At 55.4% G+C, this 21,035-nt stretch overlaps 14 protein-coding genes across 14 annotated transcripts; 10 read left to right on the top strand and 4 right to left on the bottom strand.

Annotated features, from left to right (window-relative positions):
• Window positions 1–125: 125 nt before the first annotated feature.
• L969DRAFT_95368 (uncharacterized protein) lies at window positions 126–596 on the top strand (the record flags this gene model as incomplete). The annotated part of the gene is made up of 1 exon (XM_014711379.1): window positions 126–596. One exon carries the CDS (start codon window positions 126–128, stop codon window positions 594–596), a length of 471 nt encoding a protein of 156 aa, XP_014566865.1.
• A 200-nt stretch (window positions 597–796) lies between these two features.
• On the top strand, window positions 797–2,980 carry L969DRAFT_521560 (uncharacterized protein). The gene is made up of 2 exons (XM_014711380.1): window positions 797–1,376; window positions 1,424–2,980. The coding sequence occupies exons 1-2, from the start codon at window positions 1,048–1,050 to the stop codon at window positions 2,763–2,765; spliced, it is 1,671 nt and encodes a 556-aa protein (XP_014566866.1). The 5' UTR covers window positions 797–1,047; the 3' UTR covers window positions 2,766–2,980.
• Window positions 2,980–5,805, top strand: L969DRAFT_95370 (uncharacterized protein; the record flags this gene model as incomplete). Its single annotated transcript, XM_014711381.1, has 6 exons — window positions 2,980–2,996; window positions 3,037–3,235; window positions 3,288–3,731; window positions 4,510–4,764; window positions 4,812–5,351; window positions 5,404–5,805. 6 exons carry the CDS (start codon window positions 2,980–2,982, stop codon window positions 5,803–5,805), a joined length of 1,857 nt encoding a protein of 618 aa, XP_014566867.1.
• Window positions 5,806–5,873: 68 nt separating this feature from the next.
• Window positions 5,874–7,337, bottom strand: L969DRAFT_95371 (uncharacterized protein; the record flags this gene model as incomplete). The annotated part of the gene is made up of 1 exon (XM_014711382.1): window positions 5,874–7,337. The coding sequence occupies one exon, from the start codon at window positions 7,335–7,337 to the stop codon at window positions 5,874–5,876; it is 1,464 nt and encodes a 487-aa protein (XP_014566868.1).
• A 158-nt stretch (window positions 7,338–7,495) lies between these two features.
• L969DRAFT_88717 (uncharacterized protein) lies at window positions 7,496–9,039 on the top strand. The gene is made up of 5 exons (XM_014711383.1): window positions 7,496–7,679; window positions 7,742–7,861; window positions 7,914–8,019; window positions 8,081–8,347; window positions 8,396–9,039. The coding sequence occupies exons 1-5, from the start codon at window positions 7,535–7,537 to the stop codon at window positions 8,598–8,600; spliced, it is 843 nt and encodes a 280-aa protein (XP_014566869.1). The 5' UTR covers window positions 7,496–7,534; the 3' UTR covers window positions 8,601–9,039.
• On the bottom strand, window positions 8,275–9,584 carry L969DRAFT_104171 (uncharacterized protein; the record flags this gene model as incomplete). The annotated part of the gene is made up of 5 exons (XM_014711384.1): window positions 8,275–8,347; window positions 8,396–9,098; window positions 9,153–9,240; window positions 9,289–9,350; window positions 9,430–9,584. 4 exons carry the CDS (start codon window positions 9,582–9,584, stop codon window positions 8,663–8,665), a joined length of 741 nt encoding a protein of 246 aa, XP_014566870.1. The 3' UTR covers window positions 8,275–8,347; window positions 8,396–8,662.
• Window positions 9,585–9,772: 188 nt separating this feature from the next.
• On the top strand, window positions 9,773–11,565 carry L969DRAFT_104172 (glycoside hydrolase family 12 protein; the record flags this gene model as incomplete). Its single annotated transcript, XM_014711385.1, has 6 exons — window positions 9,773–9,836; window positions 9,892–10,030; window positions 10,079–10,109; window positions 10,163–10,441; window positions 10,488–10,618; window positions 10,719–11,565. The coding sequence occupies 6 exons, from the start codon at window positions 9,773–9,775 to the stop codon at window positions 11,563–11,565; spliced, it is 1,491 nt and encodes a 496-aa protein (XP_014566871.1).
• Window positions 11,566–12,069: 504 nt separating this feature from the next.
• On the top strand, window positions 12,070–13,215 carry L969DRAFT_88722 (uncharacterized protein). The gene has a single exon (XM_014711386.1). The coding sequence runs from the start codon at window positions 12,112–12,114 to the stop codon at window positions 13,147–13,149; it is 1,038 nt and encodes a 345-aa protein (XP_014566872.1). The 5' UTR covers window positions 12,070–12,111; the 3' UTR covers window positions 13,150–13,215.
• A 12-nt stretch (window positions 13,216–13,227) lies between these two features.
• On the bottom strand, window positions 13,228–16,234 carry L969DRAFT_95376 (uncharacterized protein; the record flags this gene model as incomplete). Its single annotated transcript, XM_014711387.1, has 3 exons — window positions 13,228–13,244; window positions 13,296–15,565; window positions 15,618–16,234. 3 exons carry the CDS (start codon window positions 16,232–16,234, stop codon window positions 13,228–13,230), a joined length of 2,904 nt encoding a protein of 967 aa, XP_014566873.1.
• Window positions 16,235–16,594: 360 nt separating this feature from the next.
• On the top strand, window positions 16,595–18,001 carry L969DRAFT_63820 (uncharacterized protein). The gene is made up of 4 exons (XM_014711388.1): window positions 16,595–17,121; window positions 17,172–17,736; window positions 17,781–17,791; window positions 17,843–18,001. Exons 1-2 carry the CDS (start codon window positions 16,699–16,701, stop codon window positions 17,580–17,582), a joined length of 834 nt encoding a protein of 277 aa, XP_014566874.1. The 5' UTR covers window positions 16,595–16,698; the 3' UTR covers window positions 17,583–17,736; window positions 17,781–17,791; window positions 17,843–18,001.
• L969DRAFT_18304 (uncharacterized protein) lies at window positions 17,776–18,081 on the bottom strand (the record flags this gene model as incomplete). Its single annotated transcript, XM_014711268.1, has 3 exons — window positions 17,776–17,791; window positions 17,843–17,873; window positions 17,928–18,081. The coding sequence occupies 3 exons, from the start codon at window positions 18,079–18,081 to the stop codon at window positions 17,776–17,778; spliced, it is 201 nt and encodes a 66-aa protein (XP_014566754.1).
• Window positions 18,082–18,195: 114 nt separating this feature from the next.
• Window positions 18,196–20,231, top strand: L969DRAFT_95378 (uncharacterized protein; the record flags this gene model as incomplete). The annotated part of the gene is made up of 2 exons (XM_014711389.1): window positions 18,196–18,843; window positions 18,894–20,231. 2 exons carry the CDS (start codon window positions 18,196–18,198, stop codon window positions 20,229–20,231), a joined length of 1,986 nt encoding a protein of 661 aa, XP_014566875.1.
• A 40-nt stretch (window positions 20,232–20,271) lies between these two features.
• L969DRAFT_18306 (uncharacterized protein) lies at window positions 20,272–20,767 on the top strand (the record flags this gene model as incomplete). The annotated part of the gene is made up of 3 exons (XM_014711269.1): window positions 20,272–20,368; window positions 20,419–20,471; window positions 20,522–20,767. 3 exons carry the CDS (start codon window positions 20,272–20,274, stop codon window positions 20,765–20,767), a joined length of 396 nt encoding a protein of 131 aa, XP_014566755.1.
• Window positions 20,768–20,797: 30 nt separating this feature from the next.
• L969DRAFT_51428 (uncharacterized protein) lies at window positions 20,798–21,034 on the top strand (the record flags this gene model as incomplete). The annotated part of the gene is made up of 2 exons (XM_014711390.1): window positions 20,798–20,881; window positions 20,951–21,034. The coding sequence occupies 2 exons, from the start codon at window positions 20,798–20,800 to the stop codon at window positions 21,032–21,034; spliced, it is 168 nt and encodes a 55-aa protein (XP_014566876.1).
• Window position 21,035: the final 1 nt, after the last annotated feature.

Below are 21,035 nucleotides of genomic sequence, written 5' to 3' on the forward strand. Positions count from 1 at the left end.
CATACGGCGTGGAACTGCAAGTCGGCAATGCTGCGAGCGACTGATATGTCATCGGTTCAGGCTCGGACATCTCAGTCTGCCTTGACTATGAACTCTCCCGTTCAGCAATCAATTTTAGCGTCCCAATGGATCTAACGTTCTCTGATGGAACACGCGTGACCAGCTCGCTCGTCGAGGATGTCATCCGCATGAAGACTGCGCCTCCCTCTCGACTTCGCTTCATTGCCGGCCACGCCTCGCCCTGGCCTTACAAAGCTGCTGGTATCCTGGGCATTGGGTTCGATAGGGTGAAAGACGGTGTGCAGATCCCTGCCATGGCTCATCTGGCTTGGAAGCAACATGCCATTCCTGAGAGCGTCCTCACCGTTCGCATAGACAAAGGCGTCGGGCTCGGTCCTTCACGCGTGCTGCCCTCGACGACGTTTGTGGGACTCACGGACATTGCAGAGCGACCGATGTGGTTCATCGATGTCCTTATGCCCAGACAGTTCTGCAACGGCTCAGCCTTGATCGACACTGCCCGGTCCAATCTCGCTCTACCTGAGCTATCCCTTTCCGCAGTACAAGGACTCGATACGCGGCGCTTACTACGTTGAAGCAAAGAAGCTCTTGTACATTCCAAAGATGGTCAGGCCTCCCGGCATGCATCTCGCGGTCCGCAAATTCTCATCGCAGGCAAGATGACTCTGATGCACGAGTCGATTGGCGATGGGCTTTTCGTATCACCGAGCTACATGCTGACGATTGATACACCTGCTGCACCTCAGGGCTACAAAGTCTCGATTATTTCTCGGCAAGCTTCATTGAGTCTTAGCTACAGATCGCGATTGACAACGCCTCACAAAATTCTGAATGGGCAAGACTTTGCGACGTTTGGGAGCGCAATCTTGAAGCAGTTTCTCGTCGTCTGTGACTACCGTCCCAGACCGCCCTCGACCGCAACGGCTCATATATGTTCTGAGCTGCTTGACGACGAAGAGGAGCTCCTTGTCGCATAGCAAGCGAACACAACGTGCTCTTATTTTTGCCCGTTCCTGTCATTTCGGTATGGTCGCAGGACTGAGTAGTGGGCTATGGAGTGTTCTCACTCTCTTTGGCTTGTTCTCATCGCAAGACCAAGCTATTCACGAGCAGTCAACTTCCTCGGCTGGTTCTCGTCTCGTCAGCCATTTCCCGCCTGACGATACGAAGAATCTCTCGAGCTCTTTCCCCACCGCCGATGTCGTTGGCTATCCTGGCAATACTTCCCAAGGTGCAGAAGCCTTCCTGATCAATGATGCACCCGCGTTCGCACTTCCTCGGATGCACTATACTAATCCTCTCGTCTCCCCCAAGCCGACTGACTCAGGCGTCGACACAGATTTTAAGCCAATCAGGTGAGCTTGATCACGGCCATATAGTGACAGCACTGATGTTGGGGCAGACACTGGGCGAACCTCAGTCCGTGGAGATCGCTCAAATCGCTCGGGGGGCTTCACAAGACCAGCCCGCACGTTCCCACTGGCTGCGCGCTCGAACGCGTCCATCTCCTGCACCGACATGGCTCGCGTCAGCCTACAAGCGATGCCCCCCCTGCACAATTTGCAGAAAAGATCGCATCTGCTGCAAAGAGCGTCCAAGGCTTCAAGGCCACGGGAGATCTCGCATTCTTGCATGACTGGCAGTACAAGCTCGGCAGCGAGTCATTGAGCCGACATGGTGCACAGATGATGTTCAATCTGGGCGTAGAGTTCCGCTTGCAATACGGCAGTCTGCTCAATAATTATTCCCATTGGAACACTCTGCCCGTTCTTCGGACGGAGAGCCAGAACAGAATGCACGAGTCGACGCTCAACTTCGCCGCTGGCTTTTTCGGCTTACCTTTGCGTCCTGACGTTGACTACCACGAATCGATCATGATCGAAAACAAAGGCTTCAATGCGTCGCTGAGCCCGTACTACGGCTGTCCCAACTCGATGAACGGCACCAACTCGAAGCTGGGTAATGAGGCATCGGCAGATTTTGTCAAGCGATACGCTACGCCTCTTGCTGCCGAGTTTAACGAGATGCTCGAAGGACTGCAACTCAATGCAACGGACGTCAACGCTATGCAGTTCATGTGCGCCTACGATACAATCGTTCTCGGCTGGTCTCCTTTCTGCTCGCTCTTCACTGCACAGGACTGGCGCAACTTTGAGTATGCAATCGATCTGTCGCTTTACTACAACAGTGCATTCGGTGGACCTTACTCTGCCGCACTCGGCAAAGGCTACCTCGAGGAGTTTTGGTCGAGACTGTCGGGTCACCGCATCACGCAGAGCGCTTCTTCCATCAACACGACGCTGACGGGCAATCCTGATACGTTCCCAATCGAGAAGCAGTCGATCTTTATCGACGCTACCCACGAAGTCGTCCTTGCAGAGGTCCTGACTGCGCTAAACATGACCGCTCTGGCGGGCAATCTGCCGATTGACCATGTCGATAAACACCGCAAGTGGCAATCTTCCAAACTGCTCTCGATGGGAACGCATCTCGTCTTCCAGGAGCTTGCGTGCAGTGCCGAATCGAACGCAGGCAAGGAAGATCGATACGTGCGGGCAATTCTCAACGATGCGGTGCTGCCGTGGGGCATAGTAGGGTGTGAGGAACAGCAAGACGGTCTTTGTGCGCGCGATACACTCATCAAAGGACTCGAGGCTCGTATTCAGGAGATCGACTTTTCTGTATGCTTCCGCGATACGCCGGAGATCAAGCCTGGCGATGTCACCAATGGCCGATTCCTCTAATTGCATACTGTTTGACTCACAATAAACGTCCGCTTGCAGGGTAGATCTGCTTTGGAAAGCCCTCCGAGCAAGTTGTAAAGGCGTGGCAAGACACACGAGCGAGGAGGAGCAGCTCGTCACGTGCATTGCATTCGTGCAGCCGTGACGCGGGTTTAATCTTGGCCGGCATTCCGCGCGCCTCGTCCGGGCCCCGCTTACTAGCGCTGACTGTCCTATGCTAGCGCCCCGGACGTACTTTGTACGTTACTGAACCGTCATCTGAACGTCCCAGCTCGCCACTCAAATCAAAAGGCTACACACAGCGAGACAACAGAATCGCAGAGGCAGTGTCCGCTCCTATGTCGTCGAACGAGATGACGGATACCGAGCCGAAGCAATATTTCCCTGTCGCCGGTCTGGCTAGTGATGGCTGGTCGACAGACGACGAGGCTACCGTGACTTGCTTCTGCGGTGGTGTGCAAATCGTCGTCGTTCGTGGTCCCCAATGGCGCCCATGATGAGGGTGCTGATCCGGTTCAACAGCCTGTCCAAGGCAAAGGCTTCCTCGGCAGCTTCATCTGCAACTGTGCTGACTGTCACAAGCTGAGCGCTTCTGCGCATGCTACCAATTTTACCGTGCTCGATAGTCACCTCCGATACGTTCGCGGCAAGGAACAGCTCAAGCAATTCGGCCAATCTGATACAATCTTTCTCAAAGGAAACAAAGAGTACGACGATGTGACCATGACCAATCATTTTTGTAGCGTCTGCGGCTCCTTGATGTTCCGTACCGCGGGCAGCTTTCCTGGCGCTAGCATCATGCGTGTCGGCAGCGTCGATGACTTTACCTTGCAGAGCACCAAATTGCGTCCGACGAAGGAGCAATTCACGAGAGACCGCGTAGCATGGAAAGCCCCTACAGAAGGTGCCGAACAATTCGAAGGTGACGGGCTGCACGTACAACAGCCTCGCAAACCTCGAGCGCATGTCTGAACGGTTCAGTAGCAAGAGTCTTATCTCTGTCTCCAACAGTCGGTCTCATTTCGTCGTGTCTCACGTCGTTCTCATGTGAGCTGTATCAAGAACTCAATGTGGATGCAGTCCTTTTAGCATCTCATGGTCAATATTGTGGGACTGGATGAGCCATGAAAGTGATCATGATCACAGACCCAGGAAGCTCAATGTCGCCTCTTTGGCATGCAAGTGCCACAAGACGAGAATTATCAGTGTGCGTTCGCCCATGTCACACGCAACTGGAGCAGGCAGGCGAAAGATGGGCGAAGAGCACGGAATCAACAATATAGCGAATTGAGCTGGTTGAAGCGAGTTGGTCTGGTCGGGCTGAAGAGGAGGTGCAGGCCCTGCGACTGAGCGGACATGAGTATCAAGCCGTCGTAGACCGGTGCCGCCAACACGGTTCAAGGGCAACAGTGTCATCGATCGCGGAGCTCGAGCTTGCTTAGACTACACGGTAGACCGACAAGGAATGTCGCAACTCGTTTGCATTTTCCATGTTGCGACCATGACAATGATTGGATCAGGCGGTGCCACACTGACTTGTAGTCTCTGACCGGTGTTCGAGTCTGAAGGGGCGACAATCACGTCAGGTCGGCGAGAGCTAGCGTCGAGCTGAGCATTCGGGCGCGCGGCCGTGCAAACTTGAGCGCTTCGTTTTACTGTGCCGCGCCCCACCGAATCATGGGAAGGGCCCCGCAGCAGCAACAGAGAATCCACTCTCGAACGAGCTCTATTCAGCCTAACATAGCCTTGCGACGGCGTCCACGAGCCATTGAAAGCGAGCGAGATTCGAGGGCGTATCTCCACCCGCGTGCTTCTGCCGCGCAGCTACGACGTCGCACTTCAGCCGTCCGACATCTGCCCAGTTGCACGGATGTCCAGAGATGATCCGCATTCAAAAGGGCACAAATACTTCCCGACGGCAGGTCTCGCGAGCGATGGATGGTCGTCCGAAGACGAAGCGACAGCGACATGTTTTTGTGGCCTCGTCCAGCTCGTGGTCGTGCGGATGACTTGATCCGCGTCATACTGCTCTGATTATCGGGGCAGCCAATACAAGGCTCAGGCTTCTCGCCGTCACGGATCTGCAATTGTCCGGATTGCCACAAGATCTCTGGCACGGTACACTCGACCAATTTCAACGTACAGACGAGTCACGTCAGATTTATGCGTGGCGAGGATCGCTTGACTCATTTTGCCCAAGTGGATACCGTTCTGAGCAAAGATGATGGCAACGATCACACTCGAACGAACAGCTTCTGCTCTCAATGTGGCGTACTCTTGTACAGATCAAACGCTTCAGCGCCGGGCATTATCAACATCAGACTCGGAACGGTCGATGACTTTGCGCTCCAGAGCACGCTGCGGCCAACAGCAGAGCATTTCGTTCGGGATCGTGTCGGTTGGAAGCTGCCTACAGCAGGCGCAGAGCAAAATTGGATCTCGCCTTCTTCACCCGCCTTTGCAGACGAGACGGACATGACCAGATCTGAGCAATACTTTCCGATTGCTGGACTTGCCCACGATGGCTGGTCGACAGATGAAGAAGCGACGACGACTTGTTTCTGTGGACGCGTTCAGCTTGTCGTGGTGCGCTCTGTATTGCATTGCGATACTGCAGCGCTAATAGAGCTAGTGACAGCCTATCCGAGGAGAAGGCTTCTTGGGGGCGCGCCTGTGCCACTGCGCAGATTGCCATAAATTCACTGGATCGATTCACGCTACAAACTTCAGCGCCCTCACAAGTCTCGTCAGATACAATCGAGGTAAAGATCAGCTCGAGACGTTCTCGCAATCGCAGACGATGTTCAGAAAGGACGACGAGAAGACTCAGACGAACTCGTTCTGTCGAACTTGTGGCACGCTGATGTACCGCTTCAACTCTTCCGTACCCGATCGAGTATCTGTGCGCGTCGGGACGGTGGACGACTTTGCGCTACACTCGACCAAGCTCAGACCAACAGTCGAGATATTCACCAAAGATCGTGTCACTTGGAAGCCGCCGACAGAAGGCGCTCAGCAATTTGAAGCTGCACCAACGTGAAGTGTCGACTTGACAATCGCAGGCGAGCCTGTCACTCAGTGAGAACGGAATGCATAGCTGGGAAGACATCATAGACGCCTTGAAGCAAGGGCAAAGTGCTCCTGAGCCTCGGGCGTTGCGACGATGCGCGGTCGGGCAGGCGACTTCATTGCATCTAGACGGTCGACTTGACAAGCATATTGGAGCCTCGAGCTCTCTTGGGTGTCAAAGCAACCGATGTAGCGTAGTCGTGGGAGGCGCTGAGCGAGCCAGTCAAAGATCTCATGATACGTTTTGCTGCTCATGCTTTCCGCGCTGCAATCGATTCGGATCGAGTAGAGCTGTGGCATCGCACAGAGCATGCAGATGACATGTGGATCGGTATTGTACGTCAGCTTGAAGCTTATCGCCCTCAGTCTCTCGCTGCTGGCCGTACAAAGTCGAAGCAGCGCACTTGCGTCCAGCTGTACGTCGTGTAGCTCGAAGTACGTGATGTGTGGCCAGAAACGAGCATTGACGAGCACGGCGACCACGTCCACGGGAAAGACATATGTCTTCCGAGGATCGCCTCTCAGGACAAGCTTTTGCAAGGCTGGCGCTGTGACGTCGAGTCGCCTGATGAGATCCGACAGTGAATCGTCGATGAAGGCTCGTTCGATGTAGTAGGCCTGATCTTCGTCGAAATAGGCGCCCGCTCGTCGTACAGCATCGACAGAGATACGGAGCTCAGTGAGAGCGGGCAGCACGAGATCGTAGTGATAGTCTGACCAGCCGGTATAGCCGGTCACCTTGAGCTTGCACAAGGGCTGTGCAGCTAGCAAATCGCGTAAGCTCTGGCCGAGTTGTGCGCCGTCGCCATCGTACTTGTATGCGATATCAGGAGCAATGTACTCGAGCGTGTGGAGCCTTATCGAGCTGCTGAGGAGAGCATCGACGAAGGTCGCCCAGCTAGCCGCTTCGAATGCCCATGACGTGTTCGCTCGGGCACAATCGATGGTCAAGTCGGTCAGCCTGCGCAGTTGCCCATTGCCAATGTGTGCAGCCAAGCATAGTAGAGACGCGTCAGTCGGATGCTGTAGGTGTAGCGTTTCGACGGTACCAAATACTTGTAGACTGCAACCATCAGATGACTCGAAAAGATGTCCGTGGACTTGTAGGCTTTGCAAGTCAGAGGTAGCGAGCCAAGCCTTGATAGCGTCTGACATGGTTGGTCTGTGCCACACGAGTGATGTGAGTCTGTCTGCACGCATGATGACAGCATCGAGCTGATTCGGGTCATGGTCAGACACCGGCTGAGCTTGCGAGCAACTCCCGACAGTGAGCTGACGCAGATAGCTACATCGTTCTCTGCTAGCCGTCAGAGCTGCGAGAGGAACATCAGACTGATTGCCGGACAAGATCGTGCTGTCCCGGTAGAGCAGAGGTTCGGTGACACTGTGGAGAAAGTGCGAGCATATCGACAGGCCAGCCAGGTGCTTGTAGGCCGGTTGATCTGTAGCACTCTGCAAGCCCTGACCTACCTGGCGCAACAACTCTGTAGGCAGGGTCTGCATGGCTGTTCGGATGGCACGGCTGACGAGGAGGAGAAGAGAGGAAAAGAAGGGTCTCTAGGGCCGCGGAAGCCGTGACGGCCTGTGAGCGCTGACCCGTCCGCCTGTCCATCGATGACCACGATGTCGGCGCGTGGTCGCTTTTCTCGTTCGTGAGGAGGAGGACAGCCCAGACGAACCGCGACAGCTTTCCCAGTTCGATGACAACAGACGACGATGCAGCGGCGACGGCGGCAATCTACAAGCGACTCTACCCTCGGGCCTACCTCGAACGCTTCCTACATGAAGGAATAAGACCCGATGGCCGAGCATTCGACGAATGCCGTCCGTGCTCTTCAGACACAGGTGATTGCTTTTTGGGAAGGGCAGGGCAGGAGGCACTGGCTCAACTGCAATTGACACCGCAGGCTCAGTCACGACAGCAGACGGATCCAGTCTGGTCAGGGTCGGACAGACGACGATGATGTGCACCGTACGGGTAGAGACTGCCGAACCAGATCTCATGCGTCCTGACGAAGGCTTCCTCAGTGAGCCCATCGCTACGAGATGATACCATTCGAGCTCATCGATATCACGCAGTCATCAATGCCGAGTTGATGCCCATCGCGAGCTCGCAATTTCTGAGTGGTCCGCCTTCAGATGACGCGCAGGTCTTGGCAAGTCGGCTACGCCAAGTGATCTCATCGTGAGCATCTCCGCGAATTGACGCATTGATCGAGCTCATGAGGTGAAATGTGAACTTGCAGCTCGAATATGCTGCCTCTGAGGAAGCTCGGCATTCGACGCGCGAAAGCAGTCTTGGTCGTCTACGTCGATGTGGCCTGCTTGAGCTTCGATGGCAATGCACTCGATGTTGCCGTCATGGCTGTTACCCAAGCGCTCTACTCTGCACGTATACCCGTCATCACGTTCGAAGAGGAGAACAATCGCGTCATCGCTTCGGCTTCCTTACCTAGAGAGCCGCTCAAACTGAGTGAGCCTGTCCTGACATGCTCGTTCGCTCTCTTTGGCCAGTATGTCACTCGACAATCTCGCAGACGCCGAGCTGACCGGTAGGACAGGACGGTTCTGAGCGATCCGACGGATCACGAGAGCGCTCAATCGAGGAGTTTAGCCACTGTCGCCCTATCGAGATCGGGCATGATTCGTTATGTCCTGCAAAGCGGTCATGGCGTCCTCCAGGCTGACCGGCCTCACGCTTTCCTACAAGAATGTATAGGCAGGACGAAGAAGCACCTCGCAAGTCTGTGGCAAACAATAGATTGATATGATGTTGTTGTCAACATGTAAAGAACACATTCCGACTTTACATCTCTGCGTCGCGGCTATCATGAGGACTCTGCAGGTGCTCTGAGCCATAGCCTCAAACCGGGGCCGAGGTCGAGGTAGTCGGGCATGCGTATCCTTGCAGGTGCGGCAAAACTATGGTTCACCATCCAGCTTGCAAGCGAGCTGATCTCCTTGGGTTTCTCGACGTGCGCCACAGGTGATTCTTGTGGCATGGCGAGCAGATGGCCACCATTGAGGTTGAACCAGCACCGTCTGTCGTCAGTGGCCTCTTGCGTGGCATTCGTCGCGTTCGATGTCGAGAGACTGTGCGGGTTGAGAACAGGAGCCGAAGGTGCGGTACGTAGCACCCTGACGGTCTGATTGGTCGCTGCCGTGTCTTGTGAGCTCATGTATTGCTGTTGATGCGGTTCGAGGCCGAGATGCCAGTGACATGATGACGCCATGAGTCCTAGCATCAAGAGCGTGCAATAGAAGCTGATGATTTTCAACTTCAGCAGCCGTGCGTAATCTGGGCTGCGTGGGACTGACCATGGTCGATAATGCAATGCCAGTGTTGCGATGATGAGCAGGAGGAACAGCGGCGGTGTGCTCGGAAAGGGTAGGAACACGATGAGGACTGCTCCTAAGGTCAGTACTTGCTTGCCTAGGCAGACGAGATGCATACCTAAGAAGTAGCGCAAGCACCACATCTCGGACCTTGCCAGCGACCGACGTGGCTTGTCACAGCTGCAAGGTCGCGACGGAATTGGCTTGTCTCCTCAGAAAGTTGATCCTTTCCAATCAAACAAAATATGATGAGGCCCACGTCGGAGTGACAGCATAGCAGAGCTCGGTCGGTCGTCGAGTTGGTCCTCGTACACCTCCTGCATCCGCAGTGATCGGTTCGGCCGGATTTGACACGACAGAGCTCTTTGCTGAAATGCGCTTGCCGACACCCTTCTTGTTACGAAAGAAGCGCATATCTTGGCTATTCTGACTCCTCCTTCGCCTCACACTCCTCCTTCCTCAGTAGAGCATCTCCCTCGTTGGCGGTCGGATGTCGTACTCTCAGACTCGTGGCAGTGTCATGGCGTTGCCAGATCGATGCATCTCTCCACTTTACGATAGCCTGCTGCCTTTTTGCCGACTCTGACCGATCTGAGCTCGAGATGAAGGCCGTCATACTCACATTCTTTGCAAGCATCGCAGCGGCTCAACGGGTCTGCAATGGAGGTGACCCATCCCTCGCGTGACCCCTATGAAAATTGCAACTGATCGCTCAGCTCAGCCTACGAGCTTCACGATGACATGACGACTGCCGGTACGGCTGCCGGTAAGATGGCAGCCAATCCGAACCCGTGTACGAACGGTGGCGCTGCATTTGCTGCTTCATACAACTTTGCAGGTTCACCAAAGACGCTCAAAGCGTGAGCCATTGACCAGCACTTATCTGTGGCCGAACTGATCGCTAGCAGATACCCTCACGCGTCTATGACGCACGGCAAAGTACGCTCTATTGCCCTCGTGCTCACACAAGCTACTTATGCTCGTGGTATCAGGGCGTCGCGCTGACGTCGATCCAAGCGATCAATGCCGTCATGAATTGGGATTGGCTCCAGTCTGGCACGACAGAAGCTCTCACGGGAATCAAGATCATCTCTGGTCACCAGTACATCCTCGTCGTACTCTCTACACGGGGTACAACAGCACCTGGCACACTGCTTGGCTCAGTCGTTCTGGGCAATCGCAACTGGTGGCTCTATCGCCAAGGCGACTCGTTCTCTTTTGTCAACGGACAGGTCTCACCCTCTGCCAAGACTTTCCACACAGATCTGATGGTACGTCCTGCACTTGTCAGTGTAAAACGCGCTGACAGGGAGGCAGATATTTGTGAGATACATCAGAACAGGCTACGGATTGCCTCTCGAGGGCACGCTCGATGCAGTCCAGGGCGGTACAGAGATCATGTACGGCCAAGGCGGATTCCTGTTGCTTCACTTCAGTGCGGTCACCGTGTCAGCATAGCCTAGCTACATGCGATACAATGCATCGTTGCCTCACAACGCGTCCCTGCTCGCAACCCTCCCTCTCTCCCTCTCTCTCCCTCTCTTCCAGTCACTTCCACAAGATCAGCCAAGAACGCAAGATGATGTTGGTCTCACTCATGCTGCAGGTCAGCGCATGCACAGCCTCGCTCGTTCGCCAACATCGACACGCTCGCGGTCTCACGCTAGAGAGCTCGCTTGGTCAACCGATCGAGTTGAGCAAACAGTGGGCCAAACAGACTCTGTGCGATCGGTATCAGTTCCAGAACGACCTCTACCGGAGCGATCGTGCTATCAGTGGTACCCAGACGGGCAAGGTCTACCCATGTAATGCCAAACAGCAGGCTGTATGGTCGACCACGTGGAGCTGGGAAGGCGGCAAGGCAGGTATTCCCAAATCGTACTCCAACGTCGCTCTAGTGGACAACATGGGCAAGCCGTTGAGTTCTTACACGACACTCCAGACAGAATGGTCATGGCAGTATACGAATGCGACTGAGGACGTCGCTGCCGATATTGCGTACGATCTCTTTCTCGCATCCGGCATGTCAGGCACAGATCAAGGCATAGCAGACGAGACCTCAAAATTAGAGCTCATGATATGGCTTAGCCAACGCGGGGGTGTTCAGCCCATCGGGCACAAGACAGGCGACGTCACGCTGCTCGATAATGATTTTCAGATCTGGCAGGGTAACCAGACGATGGGCGGTAATTCATGGCCTGTCGTTAGCTTTGTCAACGTCGGCAGTGAGCATTATGACGACTTCAAGGGCGATGTGATGCCCTTCTTCGACTGGATCGAACAGACCGGCGGTCTCGACCGGACGCTCAACCTGGCAAGTTTCCAAGGCGGCGTTGAGCCTGTCAATGGCACGGCAACGCTCCTCACGACCGCCTTCAGCGCATCTGCTGTGTAGTGCCGCACCAGTTGGAGCAGTCATAATGGCAAGCACTCAGTAATACCGGCAGATGAATTCTGAGCTATGCTGTATCTTAGCACACGACGCATAAACGCAAGCCAAAGTCTGCATTGCAGGGTGTGAGAACGACAAGACATGAGGTCATCGAGGCGATGTGATAGATCCGGAGCATCGGCTCGTTGACCGCTGTCGGAGATTGCTGGCCATTCTGTACGTTTATCACGGCTTTTGCAGGGCAATGCGGCGTGTGAGAGAGTTCTTGACGATCACGCTTCTGCAGAGACAAGACTGCTCGTCATTTGTGAGGCGAATATCACTCAGATGGGGAGGTGCGCTTCGGAAAGAGCGGGCATGCTGTCCTCGGATCACGCGTACGCGTACGAGTAGCAGCATGCGGGTTTGCAGGCTGCTGAACAGTCCGGAGTAAAACCGGGATTCGTGCGTGACTCGTCATGCCAAATGAGAAAATCATGATGAAACATATTGCTGTCACCATGTCAGCGCCTGCCGGCCGAGTCGCATTCTTGCTTTGCTGCCTCTGCCATGCGTAGCGCTATGCTCAGGCGGTCAGCGATTGCTCAGACTGCGGTTGCACGGCGACGTCTCAACACATCTGCACGATCAGTCGGGTTCGCGTTCGACATCGATGGCGTTCTGCTTCGAGGTCGACAAGTGATACCAGAAGCCAAGACGGCCCTGCGTCTGCTCAAGACAGACAAGGTGCCCTTTATCTTGCTCACCAATGGTGGCGGCCTACACGAGAGTGAGCGAGTGAAGAAGCTGTCCGATCAGCTCGATGTAGAGATAACAATAGATATGCTGCAACAAGCTCACACGCCTTATCGAGATCGAGCGAGTGAGTACAAAGACAAGGCTGTTCTCATCGTGGGCGGCCACGCTGGCTCTCCGGATGATCATGTGAGGAACATCGCTGTATCCTACGGCTTCGAACGCGCCTATTCCCCTGGCGATATCCACGCGTGGGCGCCCTCAATTTATCCCTTTGGCGAACCGCCCAGCGAGGCAAGGCAAGCAGATTTCAGCAAGACAAAGTTCGAAGCCATCTTTGTCTTCCACGACAGTCTGAAGTGGTACCGCGATATCCAGATCATGAGCGACGTCCTCACTTCGCCAGATGGTCATATCAGTACAGACCGAGATTTCGACGCTGGCTCACCTGCTCAATCTGTTCCCGTCTTCTTCAGCAATCCGGATCTCATCTTTGGCAATGACTATGTTGTCCCGAGATTCGGACAGGGCGCTTTTCAGGAAGCCCTTCGTGCAGTGTACAAGAGGATATCAGGTCACGATCTGAAGGCGCACGTCAGTGGCAAACCAGAGAGAGCGACCTATCAATTCGCAGACGGGCTACTGAGAGGGCAGAATGGCGGTGAGCAGCTCAAACGAGTCTACATGGTCGGCGACAACCCACAATCTGACATCAAGGGCGCCAATGACTACGGATGGCAATCTATGCTCGTCAGAACTGGCGTCTTTCGAGGGACAGACAAGCACGCAACGTCAAACGCAGGGGTTTACGATAACGTCTTGTTGGCCGTCGAGGCAGCATTGAGCAAGTAGAATGTACGATGACGCAAATGTAATATGTTGTTCATGCATTTGATACATTGACCTTGTCTAGATGGCAACAGTTGGATACTAAATGTCCAATAGATCTGCAGTCTGTTATCAGTACTCTTTCAGATCTGAGCGAGCTGAGGACGTACTCTCGAGACCTTCGATACCCATCCCGACACTCTTGTAACTCGATTTACGACGTCGCTTGGAAGAGGCAGGCGAAGGGTAAGCTTCCATGAGGTTGACGCTCTTTGGCGTTGTGTAGCTCGGCGGGGGCATCTTTGCAATGGCAGCCATCGATCTCGGCGGGGTAGCCATATCGGCCACGGTAGACTTGCGCAGACCGGCAGCTGCCCGCAGATTGAGCGAAGCCGAAGGCGTCCTGCGATGCTTTTGAGGCGACAGTCTCAATTCGGAATTTGGTGTTCCGATGTAGTGCTGACTGCGACGACGGGCAGAGGAGACGATGGGCGTCGTGAGATGGTGAGCGTTCATCAGACGAGCGGGGCTCGACATGACATCGTCCGAAAAGACAGGCTCGTCGAATGCAGTCATGCCGAACGAAGGCGTCGAGAAGGCGTCTGTTTCCCATGCACGCATTCGCTCGTCGTGATTATGGTGATCGAGGTAAGCGTCGTCAAAGTGGACCATATGAGCGCTGGCCATACGATCCCGACGGGTGACAGGCGAAGCTGGTGCATAGTCCGTGCTCGCCTTCTGAATACGCGTGAGCGGCGTTGCAGGCACGACGCGCAAGAAGCCATTGCCATACGAAGGCTGTCTTGCTCGCGAGACAGGACTCGAGCCTGGCGTGTTGTAGATATGCACAGGCGGGCGATAGATGTTGCGAGACGCGAGTCGGGGCGAGGGTGCCAGCGCCATCGAGTCTAGGTCTGGTCTGAGGAGCTCATGCTGTAGCATCGGGCTGGGAGCACTCGGCACGAGTGTCGGCTCAGTGTAGATTGGCGGGATAGGAACGTTGTAGGCTGACATCTTTCTCGAGCGACCATGTCGAGGTCCGCCGGTGCATTGGAAGCAGTACCATTGCTCGTCAATCTCATCGTCTTCATTCATGCCGAGGCAGTCGAGATGGTAACAGATACCGCAATAATCGCACTTGAGCGTTGGCTCTTCTTCTCGTTCTTCGCCACAGACGCAAAGGCCGGCTAGCTCGACATGAGGGTGGTGAGCACTCTCGAGGGTAGCGAGAGGACCCCTGCCATGTTCTGCGAGCAGGACGGCATGGCGTGATCGCTTGAAGATGGAAGAGGCTGCAAAATTGGCAAGATCCTCGCCAGTCTGCTCTGCGCGCAGCAAGGCCTTACGACGCGACGACATTCTCAGTCGCTTGAGACCCTTGCCGCCTGCCATGACGAGCTCATCGACGGCGTCGGTATTGCGTGTCGTTCGCAGTCTGTGAGGATCGCTGCGTGCAGCCTCTTCGCTCTCGTTCTCTTCGTCAAACGCTGAATCCGAATCGAATGCCCAGCTTGGCGGGATCATCGACCAAGCATCTCTTGCGAGATCTTCTTCGCTCTCGTCTGACAACATCCATCGGTGAATTCTGGATCGTCTTTGCTTTGTCTCTTCGTCGAGACCCTGCTGGTCATTCCACTCTTGAGCCATTGTCGGGACGCGTGATCGACCTTGTCCAGCTCGTCGGGACGCAGAGAAGCCAGCAGACGTGCCTAAAAGTGGGTGCGACTCGCCCGCCAGACGCTCTGCCAGGACTCGCCTGTCGAGGATAATCCTACCCATACCTTGCGCTTCCGCAGCAACGACATGGTTCGATCGAGCAATCTGAACTGGCTTGTGCGCTTGAGGAGCTATGACAGCCAAGGAAGCTCTGCCGTCGTTGTCGATGAGCATGGCTCTGATATGGCCGGCTTTAGCGCACGATGAAGCCCGTCTGTGATGTCTAGCAGCGACGGAGCTGGTCAGGAGTGCAGGATCTTCAAGTCTGATCAGACTCTCTGTCTTGACATCTTCGACAGGCTCAGAGATCTTGATGGTGACCGGCACGGCATGAGCGAGCGGTGCGGGTGGGTGTGGCTTTGTCATCATGACCGTCGGCATAGTTCTCGAGCTCGGCTCTGGCGATTCGGGCGAGAGTGGCAAGACGATTCCACTGGCAGAGATGGAACGTTTTGCGTTCTGGTGGGCGAGATCGTGGGAGTATTGATCCCAGGTGGCCAAAGGCTGAGCGGATAAGTACGATTCGGACGAGGAGAGCGCAGGAGTGGGCGGCAAGCGGGCAGAAGTCTGCACCGCTTTCTTGGGCGTCACTCGATCCTGCTGGACAACTTCGTCGTGGGAGAAGCTGCCCTCGACAAGCTTGCTTGCAGACTTGCTCGCCCTTTTGCCGACGCCTCGAGAGCGAGGGGCATTGACGATGGCAGAGACTTTGCTAGTCCTATCTCTGTTGTCGCGTGTCAGTCAGATCATTCCGGCCAGAGGAGACAGGAACTTGCAAGTCTGAAGGAGCAAGCGTAGAGACAGAAGCCGAGCTTTCCGTGCTCGGTCGGCGGATGGGGTCGGCATGATGAGCAAGATTAGCCTGCCAGCTCTGGGTTGGATAAGGCTGAGGGTGTCCCAGAGAGAGAGCGGGATCGAATTGGGCGCCGTTGGCAGAAGAAGTTCGTGAGCCAGCAGATGAGGAGGTGGAGCGCCTGATGTGATGCATCGCCACGGGATCGTAGATTCTTCTGGCAGTATGCTCTCCAGGGTGACGGTGCAGGGAGGCTTGTGCAGACTGGTGGGCAGCGTGCTGCTGTAGCTCGAACGGCGAGGGGCTGACAGGAGTGAACGGCATCGCCGCCTCCTTGTGAGCCGGAAACGTGGACTGAGTCGGTGTGATGAGCGTCGGAGCATGGTAGGCTTGAGCCGGTCCGGGAGGAGCATCGAACCCGAATCCTGCCAGACTGGAGATCTGTCTGCCGACAGCCGGATGACCGTTGCTCGTCATCCGAAGATGCTGCATGGCTTGCTGAGGCTGAGGCTGAGCACTGAGAGGGGGTGGAGGACCCCAAAATGTGGCAGGATCGGCCATGAATCTCGCCGTCGGTCTCTGAACATGCGCCTGAGCCATCGTTATCCGCTTCTGCTTCTCTACCAAGCCTGGCTGGCGGAAGCGATCAGACTCTGGCAGAGCGAGCAGAGAGAGAGGGGGTCAACTTGCCTCTATCGCAGACAAGTGGAAAGAGCGATGAAGAGAAAGAAGCAGATGGGGCTGGCTCTATGCAGTCTGTGTTGTGCTCGGCGTCGCAAGGACAGCGAAGATGTCTCCTGCCAATCTAAGTGGCCCGCACTGCACGCTACCCTACGGCCGGCCAGCGCTCTCAGCACGCTCGATAGCCACCCCTCTGAGCCAATTTACGCGTGTCGTACTAACGAATCACTACGCGACGTGATCGAAGTCGACGCGTTGTTGAGGGGCCTTGCCGACGATCGTTGCTGCGCTTTGCCGCGCGCCTTCAGATCATCACAACGTGTGATCGAGCGGAGTCGTGTGGGTTGGGGGGCACTTGTGCCGACTGTACATGTTCATTAGACATGCAATGCGCCAGCAGACCGGCTCTGATCATGTCTCATGCGAGGCATCTGCACAGTCGACCCAGTCTGTCAAGAGCGGTTCTATGGAGCTATCTGCCCACGCCGGTACGATACACGATCGGTCTGGCGCTACAAGAAGGTCTTGTTGAATACTATTCCTCGCTCCGTCAGCGTGGCCACGAGAGTCGCTCCGACGGTCTCTTGCTCCTCCTCGAGCATACGCCAGTCTACACGACCGGTAGACGAGACTTGGCTCGACAAGACGAAGCGAGCCAAGCTAGGGAAAGGGAGATACAGGCAGAAGCAGAGCGGCTCAGGTTGACCGGGGCAGATTATGTGAGGACTCAACGGGGAGGACAGACGACGTATCATGGTCCAGGTCAGCTCGTGGGCTACCCCATCCTTGATACTTCCTTGCTCGCAGTACGTCGCTCGATATGGAACAGAGTAGCAGCAGGTTGACGGGTGCGCAGATGTCGACGCGAGAGTATGTCGACGCACTGCAGCGTTTCCAAGTAGGCTTGCTGCGCAGTCGAGGCGTCAGAACGATAGACTCGCCTCATACTGGCGTCTTCACCTCTGAGTCGGCGAAAATTGCGTCTATTGGGATCCAAATCAGGCATCGCATCAGCTCGCATGGCTTCTCGATCAACATCGAGGATAGAGTGCGCTCTCGGTTCGCAGAGATTGTCGCTTGCGGACTCGCCGACGTGCGAGCCACGAGCGTAGAGTCACAGACCGGCACAGCCTTGTCAGTGCGAGATATCGTGCCTCAAGCTGTCAGTACTTTCGGCCAGACGTTCAACCGCGAGATGGTGCAACTCAGTGAGCAGGACCATCCTGAGTTGCAAGAGCTCATCTATCGGCATACAAACAATGGCTAGCCAATTGTGCTTGCTCTGTTGTAAGGGAGGGTCAGCAAGAGCAAGTGGGCATCTAGCAGGCGCGTACAATGGTGATCCTCACCGCCGTGCTCGCCATGATCGCCGTGTCCATGCGCTTCCCACGGTAGTGCACCAAAAAGAACAGGTCCATCCTGTGACTCTGGATGAGCTTGATCTAGCACACCTTTCTGCGTCATACCTCTCTGAATCTGCATCAAGTCAGAGTCAGCTTGGCATGCGAGGAGTGATGAGAAGCCTACCTATAGAAGATGAAGAACCACATCGTTGCACCTGTCCGCGCATGTCCTGTCAGTGTCTATAGAGGCTCTTGCCGCTCGAGCCGACCCAGTGCTTTGGCGGTTGCAGTGTGCCATAGAGACGGCATGGGAGGCACGAAGCCATTGTAAGGACCTCCCGAGCCACCGCCCGAGTGCGAGCTCGCTTGTCGACGTGTCTGTGCGGGTAGACTCCGCCTGACCGTCTGCCTTAATCGCAACATGTCGCTGTCGCTAGCAGCCCGGCTTTCGCTCGAGCGCGCGCCCGCCTGTTTTTCGCGTGAGAGAAAATCGCCCGGTGCGTGACTCCAGGCTGAAGGGGAGAGCGGTTTGCAGGCATGGATGCTGCTGAGGAAGAGAGGAAGAGGTCGGCAGATCAGCAAGAGGATGACAGCTTGCTCGACAGCGATAGGCTAGCCCAGCGCGAGGGAGAGTCTGCGCCCAAACGGATCCGCATCAACGACGACGACGAGGAGGAGGAGGAGGATGACGAGGATGAGAGCGTGCAGACGAACGGACAGAACGGCATGCTGTCCGTCGATGCTGGTGAGACGACCGGCAACCCCACCGCCAATGCGTCCCGCGAAGGATCTGCAAGCCAGCAGGTTCACTCCCATGTCACGCCTGCTATCCGACTCGACCCTGCAGAGCGACAGGCCCAACACCTTCGCCAGGAAGAGGCAGCGAAGCTCTACTTGGCATCACAGACTCATCCTATCGTACTGCCTTCGTACTCTGCCTGGTTCGACCTGTCGAAGATCCACACGATCGAAAAGAAAGCCCTGCCAGAGTTCTTCAATGGCAGGAACAGGAGCAAGACGCCTTCGATCTACAAAGACTACCGTGATTTCATGATCAACACCTACAGACTCAACCCGACAGAGTATCTCACCGTCACTGCCTGTCGTCGCAACCTCGCAGGAGATGTCTGTGCTATCATGCGCGTACACGCGTTTCTAGAGCAATGGGGCATCATCAACTACCAGGCAAGTCAGGCTGCTGCCCTATCTCCCTATATGCTGACGCAGCCATCCAGATTGATGCGGAGACGCGTCCGTCCAGCTTGGGTCCACCTTTCACAGGTCACTTCAGGATCTTGCTCGATACGCCCAGAGGTCTACAGCCGTTGCATCCTGGCTCAAAACCCAGAGCAGCCAGACAGACGACCACAGACATGCCTGCCACGGGACAACAATCTGCCGACTTTCCGAATATCGAGCTTCGACGTAGCATCCTCCAGACGGCGCCCAATGGCAAGGACAAGCTCATGGATGACGCTGCGGCTGGCGAGGTAGCAGCGGGAGCGGCTTCGAACGAGCTCTCGATAGATGAGAAGAACAGACAAAAGTGTGCAGTCTCCGGTGTCGACATCTCCCGAACGAGGTATCACAACTTTAAGACGCGCAACTTTGACATCTCTGCCAATGACTACAAAGAAGGTCGATATCCCTCCCACATGTCTGCTGCCGACTTCGTTCGGATCGATCAGTCTTTCTTCAAACATGCTACAGACGATGCCTGGACGGACCAAGAAACGCTCTTGCTCCTCGAGGGATTGGAAATGAACGAAGATGATTGGGAGGCCGTTTCGGAGCATGTGGGCACACGAAGCAGGGAGCAATGTATTGCTCACTTCCTCACGTTACCTATTGAGGATCCCTATCTCTCTGCGACGACTCGACAAGACTCGCTTGGTCCTTTGCAATATGCAAAAATGCCGCTCAACCAAGCCGACAACCCTGTGCTCAGTATCGTCGCCTTCTTAGCCAATGTCGTCGATCCCAAAGTCGCCGCTGCTGCCGCTCAATCAGCTATCGCTCAGATGACCCATTCGCTCAAGGACCGCGTGGCGGCAAATGACGATACGGCTGCCACTACCACGGCGAAGCCGGACGAGAGTATGCAGCTAGACGAAGCGAGTAAACCTAGCTCGACGTCCGACAAGCCGAAGAACGACATTGAGCGTGTTGCCTCGATCGCCCTGGGTGCGGCTGCAGCCAAAGCTCACTTGCTAGCCATGCAGGACGACAAAGATCTGCATCACTTGATCAGAGATGTAGTAGATACCCAAGTCAAGAAGATGGAGCTCAAGCTCACCCAATTCGAACAATTGGAAACCCTGCTCGAACTCGAGAGGAGACAGCTCGAACAGTCTAAGCAGGCGCTGTTCCAGGAGAGGATGACCGTCGCGAGGCAAGCTGCGCTCGTCAAGGATCTCGCTAGCAAATTACAATCGGGACAACATGTCGCGCCTGAGGAACTCGAAGCTGCCACGAACACGATGGCACTCTCGGGCAGTCTGCCGCCCTCTGCTCGAGCCGCGCCCGCGTCAAAACCTCTGGTCCCTTCTGAGCATGTTGTCGATCTGGCCTAACAACGCGAGCGTTTTGTTACTCTCGCGCGTGCTCGAGACGATGAGGAAAGAATTGAGTATACTGCAAGGCATAGGCAGAGTCTCACTCTTCTTTGGCAGTCTCATCTTCTTCCATGCTGCCTACTCGACCTGGGAAGGTCAGCTTATCTATGGCTTCCCTCACAGCTGTGCTCATCGTGCGCGTTAGCTCGAGTCCTGTCGGCGGATCCAGAGCTAAGCCGGGGTTCTCTGCCCAAAGACGTAAGGCCTGCAGCATCTTGCGATGCCCTTGCTCAACCTGTAGAGCACAGATCTTCCCCGAAGTGATTGCTTCGTTTACCTTGCTCGCACTCGGCGTCGTCTTTACTGCCACTCCGCTCAAGGAGATCTCGTGGGTTTCAGAGTACAGGCACCGTAACATCGATCAGATCGATGCCAGAGTGGGTTTCATGGATCTACACCACCGAGGGAAACTCTTCTTTGGCGATGGCGTGCCTGTGAAGAGTGCGCCTACCATCACTTTGACGGGCGAAAGTGGAGAGGTCAAGGTAGAGTAGTGCCAGGCTAGCTCAGGAGGCACCATCATGATGTATGTGTGTACAACAACAGTCATTTGCATCCTGTCAGCAGGCAGCGCAGCGCCTTTGCCAACTGAGCTGACGGACGATAGTGTCGCGTCGCCGTGCTTCCATGCCTCCACCGGCCACTCTTGTTGAACTCCTCTGGCTCTGCATGTGCAGAAGCATAGGCAGTCGCTCAGCTCCCAGCGATTGGTCAGAGTGGCACTCTGCAGCTGCAGTTTCAGGTCGTTGGTGGGACAATGAG

The sequence above is a fragment of the Mixia osmundae genome (assembly GCF_000708205.1).
Source record: "Mixia osmundae IAM 14324 unplaced genomic scaffold scaffold_7, whole genome shotgun sequence".
NCBI lineage: Eukaryota > Fungi > Basidiomycota > Mixiomycetes > Mixiales > Mixiaceae > Mixia > Mixia osmundae.

Bases quoted from the DNA above. Each gene is read 5' to 3' on its own strand.
- L969DRAFT_63820 (XM_014711388.1), top strand. From the start codon at position 16,699: ATGCAATGCGCCAGCAGACCGGCTCTGATCATGTCTCATGCGAGGCAT. The intron at 17,122-17,171 runs GTACGTCGCTCG...ACGGGTGCGCAG, and splicing joins TTGATACTTCCTTGCTCGCA to ATGTCGACGCGAGAGTATGT.
- L969DRAFT_521560 (XM_014711380.1), top strand. From the start codon at position 1,048: ATGGTCGCAGGACTGAGTAGTGGGCTATGGAGTGTTCTCACTCTCTTT. The intron at 1,377-1,423 runs GTGAGCTTGATC...ATGTTGGGGCAG, and splicing joins ACAGATTTTAAGCCAATCAG to ACACTGGGCGAACCTCAGTC.
- L969DRAFT_88722 (XM_014711386.1), top strand. From the start codon at position 12,112: ATGCGTAGCGCTATGCTCAGGCGGTCAGCGATTGCTCAGACTGCGGTT.
- L969DRAFT_88717 (XM_014711383.1), top strand. From the start codon at position 7,535: ATGACAACAGACGACGATGCAGCGGCGACGGCGGCAATCTACAAGCGA. The intron at 7,862-7,913 runs GTGAGCCCATCG...GATATCACGCAG, and splicing joins TCCTGACGAAGGCTTCCTCA to TCATCAATGCCGAGTTGATG. The intron at 8,020-8,080 runs GTGAGCATCTCC...GTGAACTTGCAG, and splicing joins CTACGCCAAGTGATCTCATC to CTCGAATATGCTGCCTCTGA.